Source organism: Saccoglossus kowalevskii, chromosome 2, assembly GCF_978046115.1.
Source record: "Saccoglossus kowalevskii chromosome 2, keSacKowa6.1, whole genome shotgun sequence".
NCBI classification, from domain to species: domain Eukaryota; kingdom Metazoa; phylum Hemichordata; class Enteropneusta; family Harrimaniidae; genus Saccoglossus; species Saccoglossus kowalevskii.
Window position 1 is genome coordinate 17,337,654 of NC_140642.1, and position 17,603 is coordinate 17,355,256.

Genomic DNA, 17,603 nt, shown 5'->3' on the forward strand with positions numbered 1-17,603 from the left:
TGTCAGCAAGAATGGCATGCCTCAATTTCACAATCATCCAGGCTGTGTACTTTAGGAAAAATCAAAGTAGTATTATAACCTGGGGGATTTATTGGCAAGCAATTATATACTAAAATATATACTGACGAGTTTTCGCTGTTTTTGCCATAAACATAATGTTGAATTAGGTAATCACACAAAAATATAGTTAGATCAATACATTTTTAGTTTTTGTAGTGATATGCTTGAATTTAGCATGGTAGAAAATGAAATTCACTTTGTTTTTATATGTCCTTTTTAAATGATATAAGGGTTGATCTTTTGTCAAATAATGCAATATGCAATTTTGCAAATACTGATAGTCTGGGCTTACTTTGTCGCTACACAAACTGTCACACTATATATCAATCAACTAGTTCTGTATCTTTTAAAAGTTTTCAAGCGACGAGATGAATAATAACCCCGCTTAACTTAGTACCATATGTTTACATGGATGTTGTATTGTCTTTTTTTAAAACGTGCTATGGACTTTTCTACTCATTACATTTTGTACGATGGGCTGAGGCCCTGTACAGAAATAAAATTACATAATACAAAATTTACTAATACTAAAATGAATAATTGTAGACAGATTTCGACATGAAATCGTGTCACTTTTATGTGCGCTAACATCTGCGAAGAGCGAAAAAACTCGTGAGTAGCATTCTACCTTAAAATGCTTAGACAATAATGCTAAGATACGTATAGTCTTTTCTTTTTTGTATACAACGTTTTGCCGTAGTGGATCTAGGGTGTGGGCGCGTTTGTCTGTGAGTGGGGAATGGCTCAGGACCCCTTCTCTAAAATCATATGGTAAAATAGTTCAAAGACGTTATGTGAAATAACTTACCAACGTAACACAAAGTAAACCAATTGAATTTAAAAAATGTCTGTAACAGAGCTCAAAGACACTTTTTTAATATTATAAAATGCACACGTTTCACGTCAAATATATTATTTTTGTTTTCGAACCCCCTATTCAAAAGTGCTGGCTACGGGCCTGATGGGCAAGAGTCCAAGATTATATAATAAATATGTGGCAAGGATCCACAAATATATGGTAGATATTGGAAAATAATGAATTGAAGATTAACAAATAGCAAAGTGATAAACTACCCCAGACCATTCGTCCCGGTGTTATCGCTATCGCCACACGAGACTCCAGCTTGTCTCCTATACAATTTTCCTTCCGCCCACTTAATTTTAATATTCATATGACCTTTGCACTGACATCGATAGCCAATCGCATTCGACCGCGGACGTCACTCTAAATAAACAACTGAATAAATTAATATACCATATTTGGAAGATAGCGGGTAAATTCAACGTTGTTGGCGTGTTCCTTCGGGTTCCGAAGTGAAGTCGCACGAAACGAGTTCAAGTTCCGTTATCTTTCGCAAGTAAAACAGGTCGATATGTATTAAACATGGCATTTGTTTTCTTGTTTTAACCCCCTTATTACGCAAGCTTCCGTCGAAGTGGTGTTTTTTTCGACGATTTGTGGCATGTTGCAAAACGAACGAAACATTGCGGCATTCTTAGCGGTGGATAAGGGATCGACTATGTCGTCACGTTTATGTCTCGTTTGAAAGAGAATAAACAACCGCTCAGAAAAATATGTTGCTAATATTTAAGTGCGGTGCCTTGAAATCGCCTGCCCGACGTCCAAATTTCAAAAGGATGTTCGATTTGCAATGACGACCGTTCATATGTACTAGGCGACGTTACTAATTACTACTAGGGTCGGTGTTTGCATTAAGAATTATAGAACAAAAGATCAGCAAAGCGGTGCTTTTGTCGGCGATTTTGTCAAAGGGAATATTGATAAAATGTTGCAAAACAGAATCGCGAGTTGGGTGAAAAATTGCGCCGGCGGCATTCTCAGCGATGGCGACACCCGAGAAACACCGTGTCACGGTGCATTCGTGCATCAGTACACCTAAGAAATACATACATATTGTTGCGGACGACTATTGTAGACTGTATTCGTGTAGTCTTCGAGTTTGTGGACAGTTAAAGTCGTGTGTGAATTTATTCAAGCCAGGAAAAGCAGGAGGGATAACTTATGGAAATCGTCTTTCCAATTTGATCCAGTGCGACGTTGTGAAAGGAGCGACTCTGTCGTCTCATCTATGTCTAGTTTGTAAGAGAAAGATTGATAGCGCAGAAAAATCCGCCAATAATGTAAAACAGTGGCGTGAAATTGTCAGTCATTCTAATATCTCCCAACCTGTGAACGAAAGGGTTAAGCGTGCTGCCTTGAAATCGCCTGCCAAAACTAAAATGGCGCGTGTCACGTGACTTTGTTTACTAAAGATAGCGTGGGCGTTTGATTGACACTCAACTCATTAGTATTCCGCCAATCACAGCTACATCTACTTTCTGGATGTGCGCAGTCAAATTGTATAGGAGACAAGCTGGAGTCTCGTGTGGCGATAGCGATAACACCGGGACGAATGGTCTGGGGTAGTGATAAACTAAAGCTGCAAAACACTCACTTGTTCCTTGCGAGAGTTTTATCTCGCAAAATGCGCAATCTCTAATATTAATAATATTTTTAGCAATAATAAACACTTTGACAGCGTTTAATACGTTTTATCACACGTAAAAACCATTTGCGATATCATATCCCTATTATGGCGCACTTTATCGGCAGTTTTATTGGTCCTTGCACACAATTTGAGACAATGACTTCACCGATTGACAACCTTCTAGGAGGCCAAAATATGACTCGTTTGCCAACTACAAAATATATTTTTGTAATAAACGTTTTAAAATATGGTTAATCCAAATGATTTAACAATATATCGATCCCCGGTCAAAGGTCATATGTGCATGTAGAATTTGTGGACATCGCCGTTTGTATTTCATCTTGCCCATGCTCCTTCTCCAGCTGTACTTTTTGCCGTAGACTGGTCCAGCTGTGACAAATTTGTAATTCCTTTTTTTAAAATCAAACTCCTAAAATGGCGGTCAAACTGTGTTCAATGAGCGGTGTTTTGGTATGCAACAAATGAGATCGGATTCGCTAATAACGAAAGACAATTTGCCGAAAAGTTATTCCTTACCTTGCCCATGGTTTAACATCAATGTAATGCTAGAATGCTTATCAAAACCTAGCTTCTATGCTCTAGGCTTCAAGAGCGTTGGTAAGGCGTAACAAAAAGATAGTATATACATGTACAACAAATGATGTTCATTTCCGATCGCTTAAACATGACTTTGCACTTACTATCATAAACACGATCAGACGATAACGGTGATGATGATGTGGATTAATTAAGGCAAAAGCTACTTTTTGGCCGTTAAGAATATTAGTTGCTTCTTCAAATTTCGCCAAAGCCTTGCCTACATTTTACCGATATCTGCAGAATAAATTACATTTTAAATATACAAACGTTTTACATTTGCAGTGAGTTATTATATACATTTCACGGTACAACAGTTCCTCCAGGAAGTATCACATTACTGACAGCATACTACCTGTTTAATGTACGTATAGATTTTATTCACACGTGCAGACACAATTCAATTTAGTGTTATCTCATAATTTGCTTGATGATTTTAAATTACTTTGGAAAAACTGAAGAATATGTTTCCAGCTGTCTTCTTGTGCTCTTGCATGTGGCTTGGGTCTCCCGCCACACATTACGTTTATATCTTGTGATATGAAAAAAGAAAAAAAAAGAAGAAAATAACTTTATTGTAGTTTTCTGAATATTATGGTATTGGTGAAATCATTTATACATCGATAGTAATTTATTAATCAAACCATGTGCATAGAAAGTATCAATCTATCTGGCAACATCAGACATAACCAAGAAATGAACACATATAAATAAGATGAAATGAACACATATAAATAAGATTTAGCAACATACAAATATTCAATTATGCTTAAATTACTATTACAAAACATTAATACGGTATGGCATTAAGCTCAAACGTAAAAATATACATCCTTTAACAGCTGCAAAAACCTAAAATTCGGTCTTCGAAAATAATCAAAATATTGCATTGAAATATCTAATAACATTGTGAATGAAGGTATGTAATTTGCATTATCTTATAAATTGAAAAAGTTTAAGTTGAAAGATGGAATGAGATTTTAAAGTGCTGAGCCACTCATTCTTTTATAGTTATATGCAGTTACCTAAAAATAACCATGATGCTCTGCGGTATTTAACATTTTGCTACTCTCTTAAACATCAAGAACACTACTACAAAACGTTACTGTTTCGTTCTTGTTGAACCCTAGCTATGTATTCGTGATGGTATTTTATTAATCATTTCTGATATATTTTGTGTCATTAAATTTGTTATTTTCAGATATTACGATTTTTATTGACACTGAAGAGATATGGTTTCTCCCACAGGCTTGCGTAACACAAACGTGTGACACCAAATGGAACAGCCAGTTGAACCCCTGTGCACAAGGCTCGAATCAGACATCATGGCCAACCTAATCTAATCTGATATGACGTATATGGTAATAAGATGATACTCACTTTCAAACCAATGGGGAGCCAAATCACTCAATGGCGTATTCGGTGGTTGAACAAGATGGCCAGCTCCTGGATAGTATAAGTAGCGATAATTGGACTTGTTAAGTGATCTAATTCTTTTGATTGCTTCTTCTGCATAAAATGGAGTTTTACAAAGCAGGTCATCTCCAACAGCTATATACAACATCTCTGCTTTCACTCTGCTGAACTGAAAAGTAGTGAACAATGAGGAGACGTTGGGACAGAGCAGGCAGGTAATGTTATAAATACCGTTACTTGTGATCTTGCCTGAACCAGTATTCGTTATACGATGCCGAATCAGTAGGAGGGAAACATGTGATCAACATATTTTCTGTAATAAGATGAATCCATTAACTTGGTAACATAATTAGTCGTTTTGATTTAAATATTAAATTTATTACAAATATTCTTACATCAAAAACAGCTTCATCGACAGGATCATCCAAGAGCTCCAAAGAACATGCATTGCCATCGATGATGACGAGTTTACTGTTGTCATATCTGTTATAAAATAATCAAACAGCAAAGCAGAACGCTATTTGTGAATTTCAGCGGTTTTCTTGAAGGAGGGGACTACCACGACAATATCACGACAATAACAATCAACAAATACATACCCAGTATATGGCAGTGTTTGACCTCTAAATTTCATTGCACTGCCTGTATGCATATGTGCCCCATTTATACTTACCACTGCCTTTACCTTGAAATTGGATTTCAAAAAGATATTAATGCATTGTATATTTTTCACACAAACATGCAGAAGGGAATGGCAAGGTTATCGCGGATATATTCACATATAAATATCCACAAGCTTGCAGTTATAGAGCTAATTGATGAAGATATAATTATTTTTGAAGCTCAAAACATACTCATATTAACAACTCATTCGAAGTACATGCATTCAGTTAACGAAAAGACACTTAATTGAAACAAATGCACGATTTAAAATAGGCAAAGCAATTTCACATTAAGGTGGAGTTTTATTGATTTGCGGATTTGAGAATATTAATTAATTAATTAATTAATGTATTGTACATAATTGTTTCTTGTTTCTCAATTAACCTGAAAATCCAAAATATGCATACAGTTCAGATCATTCAGCAATAAATTACATCTAGTGTGCGTACTTAAAACTGATCGTTCTAACAGCCTTGAGAGACCTGGTCATTCTGTTCAGTTCGTAGCTCATTAGTGCATCATTGTACAATATTTGGACCAAGTGTTCAAGTTACTGTTAAATTTAAACTCTCAATACAATTAGGTACGAGCAACAAATACATCTAGCACTCTTCTACTACATTAGTTGTTTTAATATTATAATATTTTAAATAATGTAAATAATGATGAATGAATGTAATGTAAATGATGATCGCCCTCTATTATGTGTAGGAAGTCATCTTTATTTAGAATCCTCTGATTGGCATGAGCCACTAATTTGACAGGTACGCAATACTTATAATGCATACCCTGAAAATGTTTCAAATTACTGCGGATTACTTGGAGCAAGTAAAGATCCCCAAAAAATCATTCCTTTTGAATGCTACAGTCAATCTTTTCTTGACTACCCATCTTGTCAGGCTGTACGTGGTATGTGTGGCATATTTAAGATGGAGTGGGGCAATTGCCACATTTTGTGCTCCAAGAAAATGTGTTCTGTCCGTGTGTATTTGTATATGCAATTTACTTTGCTTATGATTGGCCTCATGTCACAACACTCATTTTCAAGTGCCCTTAGCACGTAGTCAAGTCCGACATTGGCTGAAGCATTTGTTTGTATGGAAATTATCACAGTGAAAGGCAAACTGGGTGGTGTCAACAATAATAAAAAAATATTGCCCTACTCCGCTCACCGCACTATGTTTCGTGTTTCTGATGGATAACATTTTTAATTTCAAACTTCTATGCGAGAGTCAATCAATTTTACTTCATATATATATATATGAATGAACCTGATCATGACAAGTCACCAGCAGGTGTGGATTATCCAGGGGTCACCATTGGAAGTCGCAATTACTGCAAAAAGCGGCCTCACCGAAATACATGAAAATATAAATCATGACACACCCCTCCTCTCAAACTAGGAATTATGCCTCAAAAATAAGGCACCGTCATCTACTCATCGTCATACGGGTTAAATACATTACTGATATAAAAAGGTATAAATCAAAAGAGTAAAAACAAGGATTTAGTACTATGGTTGGAAAGTCACAAAAATCAAGGGTTATAAATCTAAAGATCCTACTCTTCCAGGGAAAGGCTCAAACCGTCTCGTTTCCTCAAAACAGTCCGCCGACATAAGCCTTCGCTGCACTGTCGCCCATTACTAAGGTTACAAACTCTATATCAAAAGGTCAATAAACTAAGGCGTGACAGAGTAACCATGCGACCAGCCAATCGCTGCAGTCGACAGCATGATCATGTGATTACCAGGAATGCGTCTCTCGTTTAAAGCATGGCAACCGGTCACTACTAATCAATAAATAAACAATCTATTAATCAAACTCCTGTCATATATGCTTATAATCTTCAAACTGAACACACAAGTCGTTGAATCTAAAAAAGGCGTCGGATTGTAATGCTAAAAAGAAGTCGCTATCACAACACGTTTCTCCTCTGACAATCAAGATAGAAAAGTCTAAAATCACAAAACACTACTGAGTTACATACAATACTGTCAATCATGAACAAAAGCTTGCGATCATCAAACAATATGTATGTGGGCGCACCACACTCATTTCAAAAAGACATCAAAAACATTACGAAGTGCTCTCAACTCAAATCAACTCACAAAGCGTCAGAAGTAATCCAAAAGCAACACAGACAAATCGATTATTCTGAACATCGATAACTCTTAAAACGTCTGTAACTCTGTACATGACAATTCTTAAAAACTCTGAAAAACTCATGTGGGGCATTATTCTTCCCATCATATTCCGTACTCATAATCTCATTAAAACACCATAAAACTTCACAAAACTCATAACACTGTGTTGCAAATACTTGTTCCCTGAAACGCGCTTAAATCGTTATAAAGGACCTCGCATGTCACATACATACAATTCAATATCACAAAAAATGTTCAAAAATCGGCAATAGAAAGAAAGAAATACATTACATTATGAAGCAAAAGAAACGGGATTCTGAAAAAGAGTTCAACGTCTTAAGTTTCAGTATTCATTACAGTGTCCATCAGGTGGTACACAAATAGCTAAAGTTCTAATTCAAAGTCTCTATAGCATCTTCTCCTTTCGTTGCGTTAGTAGTCCGGATCGTTATTTCTCATCTTGTCTTTAATGTCGGTTAATTAACCTTGATTATTCAGTCCTATTCGATACTCGTCTTTCCTAAAGGGTTTTGAAGTCTTCATCTCTTCAACGTTGTGTATCGGTGTCATCCGGGTAAAGGCGTTAGTCGAGCACAGTGTTGTCTCTGCCGTTCGCATGAAAACACACTTTCGGGTGTTTCTTTGTCATTATACAGTTCTGCACAGGATATCGAGGTGTGTTAAACACCTGCCCGGATTCTCCACCACGTTTGAAAGATTAAACGTAGTGATATTCAGGTCAGAGGTACCAAGTTTGGGGAATTCTCCACCTTTCTATCGAACAAAGACACACAGAGAATCGAATCGTGTCACATTTGGTCTCAGCCACGTTGTTACTCTCCCACGGCTGTCTCAACACTCCTCAAGACTCTTTTAAGACTGCTCTCGGCGAGAGCTAGCCACAACTAACTGAGATCGGTTTTATTCACATTCCAACTGTTAACCAATTACAGACTCTAAGGGGTGGCCTCCACACATATAGCCAATCACGCAAAGTATTCAACACGCCATAATGTCAGATTAATTTTCCCCAATGCCAGACATAACTCTCATACTTATTGATGCCTCATTGACTTAACCAACTTCCATAGTCGACCATTATATCAGCCAGTTGTTCCAATCACTAATTCCCTAACATATGAATGAACCTGATCATGACAATTCACCAGCAGGTGTGGATTATCCAGGGGTCACCATTGGAAGTCGCGATTACTGCAAAAAGCGGCCTCACCGAAATACAATATAAAATATAAGTCATGACATATATATCATCAACCTTTTTAAATATCACTTGACAAAGCAACAATTCTAGCACCCACTGGCCTGTTTATTAAAAATGAACTATTATAATTGTTGATATATTGTATAATTGGCTGATAAGTCATACCTTGTCAGGAAAATACACTGCCATTGTAACTGCCAGCTCTGCTCCCTTTGACAGACCTATTGTTCCTATGCCTCCAGTCATGACGCATTCCTGACTAGTGAACCAATTAATGGATTCCTTTGAAAAGATATAGATACTATAATGTAACTCATAATTTGGTAGGTATTGGGGAATCTAATGAATATAACCCAGACATGGAATATAATCTAGACATGGTAACTGTCTAATAAAAGCGTTCTTGTGATATTTGTGGATGCAATTTGCATAGTGTAGTGAGGAGCACATCTGATTAAAGTGGCGAGGCACATTTGCAGTGGTCTAGAGTTTGGTTGTGTATATGTTCATAAAGTGGTCGCTTTATGTTGGATGTTTGATATAGATAATCTATGACAGTAAATTAGTGTTGGCGCACTGTTTTAAACAGAAATAAGGTTATAGGACTTAGCTAACACAGTAAGCATTCTCAACAGACACCTTCAAAACAGAAACTTGGATTTCATTTAAAGTTTGATGGAGTATTGATTCGACTATCTATGCTAACTCTATTGTTATGGTACACCATACTCTTCTTGCCCGGAGAACTGCGGATACATGTTAATGCTTGTAAACGCCCTCACGCGACATCACGTGGTGTTTCACTGGTATTGAACAGAGAATGATTGACAGCTCATGCAACATCTCGAAGGAACCAGACATTCAAATATTCGGTTTACACGTCATTGTTTACAGTACACAGGGAATAGAAAGTTGACCTCTGTTGTTTATAAACATTGTGATTGAACAACAGAACATGTTTTTATTTTTATATTCTTTCTTTCAAAATTGGCTATGATCATGACACCTTTATTTTGATGACCTCTAAACAGAAAGTGAACCGAGCCATGCTCTGTCTATTATTAAAATCATTCGCTTGCATGCGTAATTAATATCAAGGAAAACTAAAAAGAAGTGAGGACCGTCGACAGTCTAATGAACATTATGAACTTTTCTTTTGAAAATGCATACATAAATGAATCGACCAAAACATGGAATCCACTGAAATGAATGTCTCTAATACTAGCATGTCGACCACTTAACAAACTATATCACGACAATTTTCCATATGATTCTTGTGCACTTCTAGCACTTTCAGATCGAATAGTGATCGCAGCAACCAAGGTTCGATCATTATTTCAACCAGCAGTTTTTTCAGTATGTCTTTTGAGGATTGTGCGACTTTTTTGGAAATGACTGTGGATTGTATTGCCCACCTTATCCATTGTTTGGATTACGAAAAGTTCTTTTGAGTTTTCATTATTTTGAAATTCTCTGTAATCATGTTCTTTTCAGTAGTTAGTTAATGTTAGTATACCCAAGCATTGAATGAATATTCTTTATCTACTCGTCGAAACTTCAGGCATATATACGAACATATAACATGAAACACAGGATTCAAATTTAAAGTCGGCAAATGTGCCTCCTAAGCTGATGCACCATCATCCCCTCGTCGCACTGTAATATAAACCCTTGTTATATGAAATACAATTAGCTTTTCCGAGAGAGATAATTTGTTTCAGTCAGTCTCATTATGCTGTACAATATAAATGTTTGAAAAGTGTTTTTGTTCAAACTAATCACACACGTATATATATTGATAGGACTTGAATATATAAGTATATTATGACAATTATACAGACCCCAATTTGACCCAAACGAGGCTGTGAACTGAAATAAAGTTGGTGTGAAAAATTCCCTCTTCCCTTACGTGATTTTTTTTACAAACTATAATTTAGTATATGATTAAAAAGACAAAAATGTACTTGCCTCAAAATAGTCAAGGTCAATTCGCAAAAAGTTTTCCGGTAAATCCTTGTAACGACAATAACCAAGTGCCAATACAGCATAACCATAGTTAGCCAGCAAGGAAGCACGCATTTCTAAAAGACCCCCAAGTGCACCATACATATCAATAATACCCGGAAATGGTCCACTACCTAGGGATTAAAACAAAAACAAAAAACTACTTGTTTTTTATCGATTAGAAAAGTGCTTAGTAATGATATTCTGAGTTTTTCGTTTCTTATGATGGTTTATCTTGAGATGTTGAATTGTTCGAGTTACGGATATCGAGTTACGAGCACCGAGTTACAAAAATGATCACGCCATATTTTAGAAACTACGCCCACTTTTGCGAAATGTTCGGAATGTGAACTGATATTGGGTAAAGGCAATTGGAAATACGTACGTCAATTAATGTGAATGAAATGACAATTATTATCTGGTTCAATGAAAGAGGAACGAGGATGTGTAATTTTTTGTTTGTTAGATGGCTATATTGGATTGTGATTCATTGTTGTCTGTTATAAAACATACTTTGATTTGGTCTACAGTTTGGACTATCAAACAAGAGTACAAATATCTTATTTTCCATAGTACATAATTAACATAAAGTTAAAAATAAGCTAATTAATTGGCGTAAATTAAAAAAAAATATATACGATGACAGAACTACCACTTAATAACTTTACTATGCATTAGTTGACATTAAGATACGGAATGATACAAACTAAAATTTGTTATATGGATAAATGGGTAAATGTTAATCGATTTAGAATGAGGACTAATTGTCAAAATTAGATAATAACATGGAACTTGATAACATACAAACCCCATCGAATGCATTGTCGATTAGACCTACATGTATCATATTTTTGTTTAATACATTATTTGTTAATTGACCTTTCGGTTTAATTAGCGTTCCACGAACTCTGCCTACTTTTACTTCAAATCTTTCCATGTGTTCGTCCATGAAGACACGTAGGATTCTTGTTGTCGTCATTGGTTTTGAGTCTTGCAATTCATTAATGCCAAGATATCCAGGGTATAGAGACAATTCTACGTTACTGGGCTGTGTTACATCCAACTTGACATATCTAATGCCTTTTTTCTGTCCTGGTGATTGTACCATACTCCAAAATAACCCCATTGGTTCGATACCTGCAACCGATAAAATATAGCTGCTTATCAGAAATTATTTCAAGCTATAGTTCAGTATGTAGTCCAGTATACTATGCTAAATATTTGGTAAATTAACATACACCCCCTCATTTCAACTTTTCTCTCACACAGATCTTCTGATCTTTTCATCATGTGCATCAATAGTCCTAGATTCAACATGACTTATAGTCGTTATTAGGTGGGTTATTCCATTATTGTGCCTGATTGATTTATTAGGCTATTCTATCATTGGAGACTTCCCACCTAATATAAAATATTGTGTCACAGTGATCTCAATGATGATACTCTTTGGGTAGGCCCATATCCACTCGCATCGCTGGTAAGTTTGATTTTAATGCATCATGAGAATAAGAACAACAATATGCTAATAGATGGGGCAAGATAGGGGCACTCCAGCGGATATAGGATGAAAACAGATGATAGTTGAATGAGAGTCATTAAGTAGAGGTCAGCTTATGTCACTCCAGGGTGTCACTTTCTGCCAAGTGAAGTTTAAAACCCTGCTGGTAAGCATGCATCACTGAAAAGTTATACCTTCAAAATTTGAGCTCGTGCATGATGGCTAACTCCAATTTAAATTTAACCCTGACCTCAATCTCGTAAACACATATAATAGAAAACCTTTTGAGCTAATAGCAACTCAAACAGGCAGGGGCAAGGCAATGTATGAGGAATCAAGGTTTGTTGTTAGACTCGCATAAAAATGGCTGTCTTCTAAAACAGCTGATATATGTGGTGCCGTTTGAGTATTTATTAATATAAGCAAATTATATATAATAATTTTACGATTCTGCATTATATGTATATATTACAAGTGTGGTTCAAATTGTTTTTATAAAATGAAGATAATTATTGAACTTAATAAATAATAGCTCATGACTTATGTATATACAGTTTTGCTTCCAGTATGTTATATATAACAATATTGTCATCAGAATCAAAATTGTATGAGAAAGTAATGCAGTCTCTTTTATTATTTACTAATTAAAATAGGATTCAATCTTCTAGAATGTTGATATTTATGCAAAATGTTTTAGCTTGGGATGAGCCCTTTGACTTCTCTGCAGTGATGACTACCTGGACGCTGAGCCTCATTAACAGCTTATCTTTTACAAATGTTGGATGAACTTCCCCAGTTTGATTCCTTATTTAAGGTAGTTAAAATCATGGTTTCGTGATATTGTAAATGATCTTCTCACTGATGGGAGACAAGACACCAGGCATCAATCAGCTCACAGTGGACTATATACTCATTGAATAAGATGAAGCTTATTGTAATTGCTCCACTCTTCATCATTCACCTCCAAGAACATATTGTCAGTTGGTCAGTCTCCATGACTGCTGAAATGCCTCCTGTGTCAATACTGTAGTTTCAAGGTTTAAGGTACTTCTGCCACTTTATTTTGCTATTGTGATAGTAGATCTTATTGTTGGCCTCAGTAACCTTGTATCATGGCTTATACAATGTGTACAGAATAAATTAAATGTTTGTGTACGATGATATATTGGTCCTGTATCGAAATTCAATGACATCCCTATTGAAAGCGCAGAAATTCATTTTTTTTCAAATGACAAGTGATTATAGTTTCAGAGCACAGACTGTTGGCTATGAGTTGAATGACATACAAGGTATTCAGGTATTGTTGTTAGCTCCAAAGGGCTAATAAATTAAGGCATCTATGCTAAAATATGGGTGAAAAACATTCACAGTAAGTGCCCTTAACTAAAAGATATACTTGACGTATATGTTCCTTGGTAACAGAAGAATGACCAAGGCATATGTGCTAAATTCCAGACAATTTAATCAGTCATTCACAGTGAGCCTACTGAGAACCCCCATACAGGGGAAGAAACTACTCTGAATGCACTCAGTGACAACTCTCCTTTCATAATGCCATCCTCTTTATTATCACTTGGATCAATTATTAGTGAGACTCTTTTAACATCCTTTGGAATCTTGCTGAGACTCTGCAGTCTAGTTGCATAACGAAAAGACAGAGCTTTCATAAACGCTCCTCGTGTGCTATGATATGCTACTGAAACAGTTTGGGCTGGAAGATGCTTGGGTCTAATATATCCCCCTGCTAACATTTATGTGCCACTGGTGACTAAGTTGCATGATACAAAATCCCACAGGTGAATGGGAGAGCTGTGTTGAAGTTGGAAGTGGCAACTAAATCGTATCTGATGGCACCATTATCATTGATTGAATTGTCCATTGATGACGCACTACTACCAGGCATTACATACATTGGACAGGTTGACAAGGCTAAAAAATTATGGAACCATGACACAGTCTTTAATCTGGTAAACAAAGATGATGTAAAAGTGTTTCAACTAAAGTCTGCCAGACAATCTCAGTCACCTCAATATACTATCCTTGTCGAAATGTATGAATATCATGCCAATATAAGCTACTGTGTGGTTCTTGACAAACATGACACTGAAGCAGAATATATCCCGATTAAATCTATACTTGATAACAAATAATTACATCTCTGATGTTTTATAAACTGATACTCAATATATATATAATGTCAATGCCTGTCAACAAAATTGATTCACCAAAATAATAAAATCTGCCTCACAGCACACTCCTCAAGATCATTTTCAATGTAGTGATACTATTATATGGCAGTTTTGTTGGTCTTGTCCCCTGAATTTTTCTCATTAATTTGAAAGAGGAGAATGTTTTGAGCTGCATTGGGCTCAGCAGATTTTCCCTGAATGACGTGGATGACCATAATAACAATATACTATCAAAATATTACATGCGTATAATCAATTATAATTACATAACTAATAAATAGGCCATAAGTTTCCAATATGGTAAATACATATTCAAAGTTAATATGCATTCGATAATACTCTGAATGAAGATATATGACAAATGAGTATGTCCTTATTAATTGTATGCATAAAAATATGGTTCTAGAGCATGCCAGCTGCAAGTGAATCATTGCTGCTTGCATCTATATTTCGTATTGAATAGTTCTGAAGCTCGATGTATAATAATGTAACTTACCTGTGTATGTTCCTCCTATGGATGGATGTTTATTTAAATGAATTTTACCATTGGTCGATGCTGTATAGTGTCCATGAGCCTCAAATGTTCGTCCTTTCTCATCCATGACACGAGATCTTACCGTGAATGGTGTCAACGGTGGAAGTCTAGAAGCTTGGATGCATACTGGTTGATCTGCTCTGCCGATTTTCGGATTAACACTTATTGTAGGTATCTGTTTTCTGAATTTCCTTGATAAAAATACACGTTTTTTTACATTTAAGTTATGGCTACTAAATCCATAGTTATACTGTATGTACACAATCTAAAAAATGTGTTTTATCTCTTAAAGCCTTGGAACAATTTATATATGTATATGAAATGTAATGAATTAATTAATCTAAATTTAATGAATTTATACTTGTCTTAAATGTCACCTACTGGTTGTGTCATCAAACAAAATCATAAGAATTTTATATAATCCCGATAGCAATGCATTGAATTTCAAATTTAGTGAAACACTAGAATTCGTGAAGCTTGGGGATACAGTGGGGGGGGGGGCTATTTGAAAATATATTGTTACATAATATATACATGCCAAATACATTTTCCTACCGGCTACAGCAGTAATACAATGCCGACTGCACGACTGACATCGTTGGACGATCATGAATTAACTGTCTGATCATAGTGAATTATACTTTGGTAGGTGATAACTACGGAAAGACCAATGTGACGACCTCTCAGGAACACAGAAGCTTGTAACGTTGCTGTGTTTTGATTCTATAAATAGCAAGAATGTTTTTATGAATATTTATATATACATCACTAAATCATGGATATACCAGTAAAATTGTATTAAATACAGAAAATACAGACCCACAGGTTTAAATGGCCTTGGTAAAACCATGATAATGCAGTACCCATACACGTGTGGGCGTACTGCTTACTGAAACACAAATAAAGACTTGGGAATATTCTTGGAAATTGCGCATGCCCGGGTTTTCAAAATGGACGCGCAAGGGAAATTGGAAATTTTGCTCGAAGTGTCTATTTCGCAGGATTTCCTCCGTTATAGTTCGAAAAAGTATAATATAAGTCGATCGATAGTTTCTACTGATATCATGCTTGAATAGTGGGAAACGGGACGAAATAGAATTTCGAAATTCTGACTAGGTAAAACCGACCCTACTTTAGTACCTTTTTAATATCCAAGAAAGCTTACCGAGCGCTTGTGCTTCCAAGTATTTAGCTCTTTCTGGAAAAGTTCACTTCAAGAGTTCCGATGTTATTTCATTCGTCGCGTAAGAGTTCCGATGTTAGTTCAATCGTTGTGGATAAATTCCGGTTCAAATCTATGGAGTTGCAAAGAGGTAACTAAATCATTGGGATTGCTTGCCTATGTTTTCCCCGGGGGGTTACTCCCTAAAATTTACCTTACGTGGATGTGCCGCTTTTTGGGCTGTGGATCCACACATTTCAGGGATTTGGTCTAAAATGGGGTCCACAATGAAAAGGGGTTAATTTTTTTTAAAAACTATATTAATTTTCGTGTCATTTTCTGGATGCAATGATCCCGGGACTTGCCGTAAGCGGCAGTATTTTCATGCGAGGTCAATTTTGGAACACCTAAACGCGTAATTAGAACTGAGTCGAGAATCAATATTGGGTGCCAGAAATCAACCAAAGACACTTATTTGGGTAAAAAGCTGGGAAAAATTGATACGCAAAAATCGTGACGTCGACTCTACGCATGAAATGCAGCGTCATGGAAATTGTCTACTGTACACGTACACGCATCTTTCGATGACGTAGATTATTTTGCCAGCCAGTCCAGTAAGCCGTACAGACATTGTACTACTACTAAAGGTAAGAACTCTTGCCCTTTTCCACAAATGTTTTCTAGAAGCCGTACCTACACACGAATTGGTGACGTCACAAAATACATGACCTTCAATCGGGGTCGTTTCCTCGGTATATAAAAATGGTATATACAAATTACAATAAAGATCTTTAAGACATTACACATAAGGTAAAACACGTGACAATATAATGATAATAACACCAACGGTAATAAATCCTAGCTTAACAGTTGAACAGAACGATAATATAGTCATACAATAGAATACACATCTAATACAATCTAATTTTGTCAGGGTTCGAATGCACATTCGTGGTTTGTCGCGTAATGAACGTTAATACATTAAATGCACAACGAATGTATGACTATCTTATTCACAACCTTTCGTCTTTTGTAGCACTTATCAGAGTTCATGGAAAGAATGCAGCACTTACATTTTAGCGCAATGCAAGGGCCGTACACATCTTCCGTTCGGGCATGGTGTCAAAGTACACACAATCCACAGTCAGCTGGCGCACACGTGATACTAAAATAAATACGATATTTACTATATGGGGGCCGCCATCTTGAATGACGCATAAAACTAAATAAGAGACAAGTTGTGAAACGCGTTTTTCAGATTTCTACAAATCAGGACAAAAATACCAATTTTTCACAAAAAATATGGTCCGTTGGGGTTATATTAAGCCAACCGATAACAAAATTCGGCCGAATTCGTCGTTTTTGTGTGGAAAAATCCCTTGCATACGAACACCTAATTACGCGAAGAACCTAGAACACTAAGCCGGGGTATTTGAAACCGAAATTGTCATCTAAGCGTTAGGCCGTCGCTGATTGGCTGCTGTGCTGGAATGCCAATTTTTAGTTTCAAATACCCCGGCTTAGTGTTCCAGGTTCTTCGCGTAATTAGGTGTTCGTATGCAAGGGATTTTTCCACACAAAAACGACGAATTCGGCTGAATTTTGTTACCGGTTGGCTTAAT

The 17,603-nt window shown here is 36.2% G+C and overlaps 1 protein-coding gene across 1 annotated transcript; it reads right to left on the reverse strand.

The window, feature by feature from the left end:
• Nucleotides 1-3,504: 3,504 nt before the first annotated feature.
• On the reverse strand, nucleotides 3,505-17,180 carry LOC100372423 (acyl-coenzyme A thioesterase 1-like). Its single transcript, XM_085505005.1, has 10 exons — nucleotides 17,055-17,180; nucleotides 15,375-15,542; nucleotides 14,781-15,010; nucleotides 11,477-11,734; nucleotides 10,548-10,731; nucleotides 8,759-8,894; nucleotides 5,162-5,247; nucleotides 4,958-5,045; nucleotides 4,527-4,731; nucleotides 3,505-3,678 (listed from the first exon to the last, which is right to left on the reverse strand). Exons 2-10 carry the CDS (start codon nucleotides 15,446-15,448, stop codon nucleotides 3,563-3,565), a joined length of 1,377 nt encoding a protein of 458 aa, XP_085361131.1. The 5' UTR covers nucleotides 15,449-15,542; nucleotides 17,055-17,180; the 3' UTR covers nucleotides 3,505-3,562.
• Nucleotides 17,181-17,603: the final 423 nt, after the last annotated feature.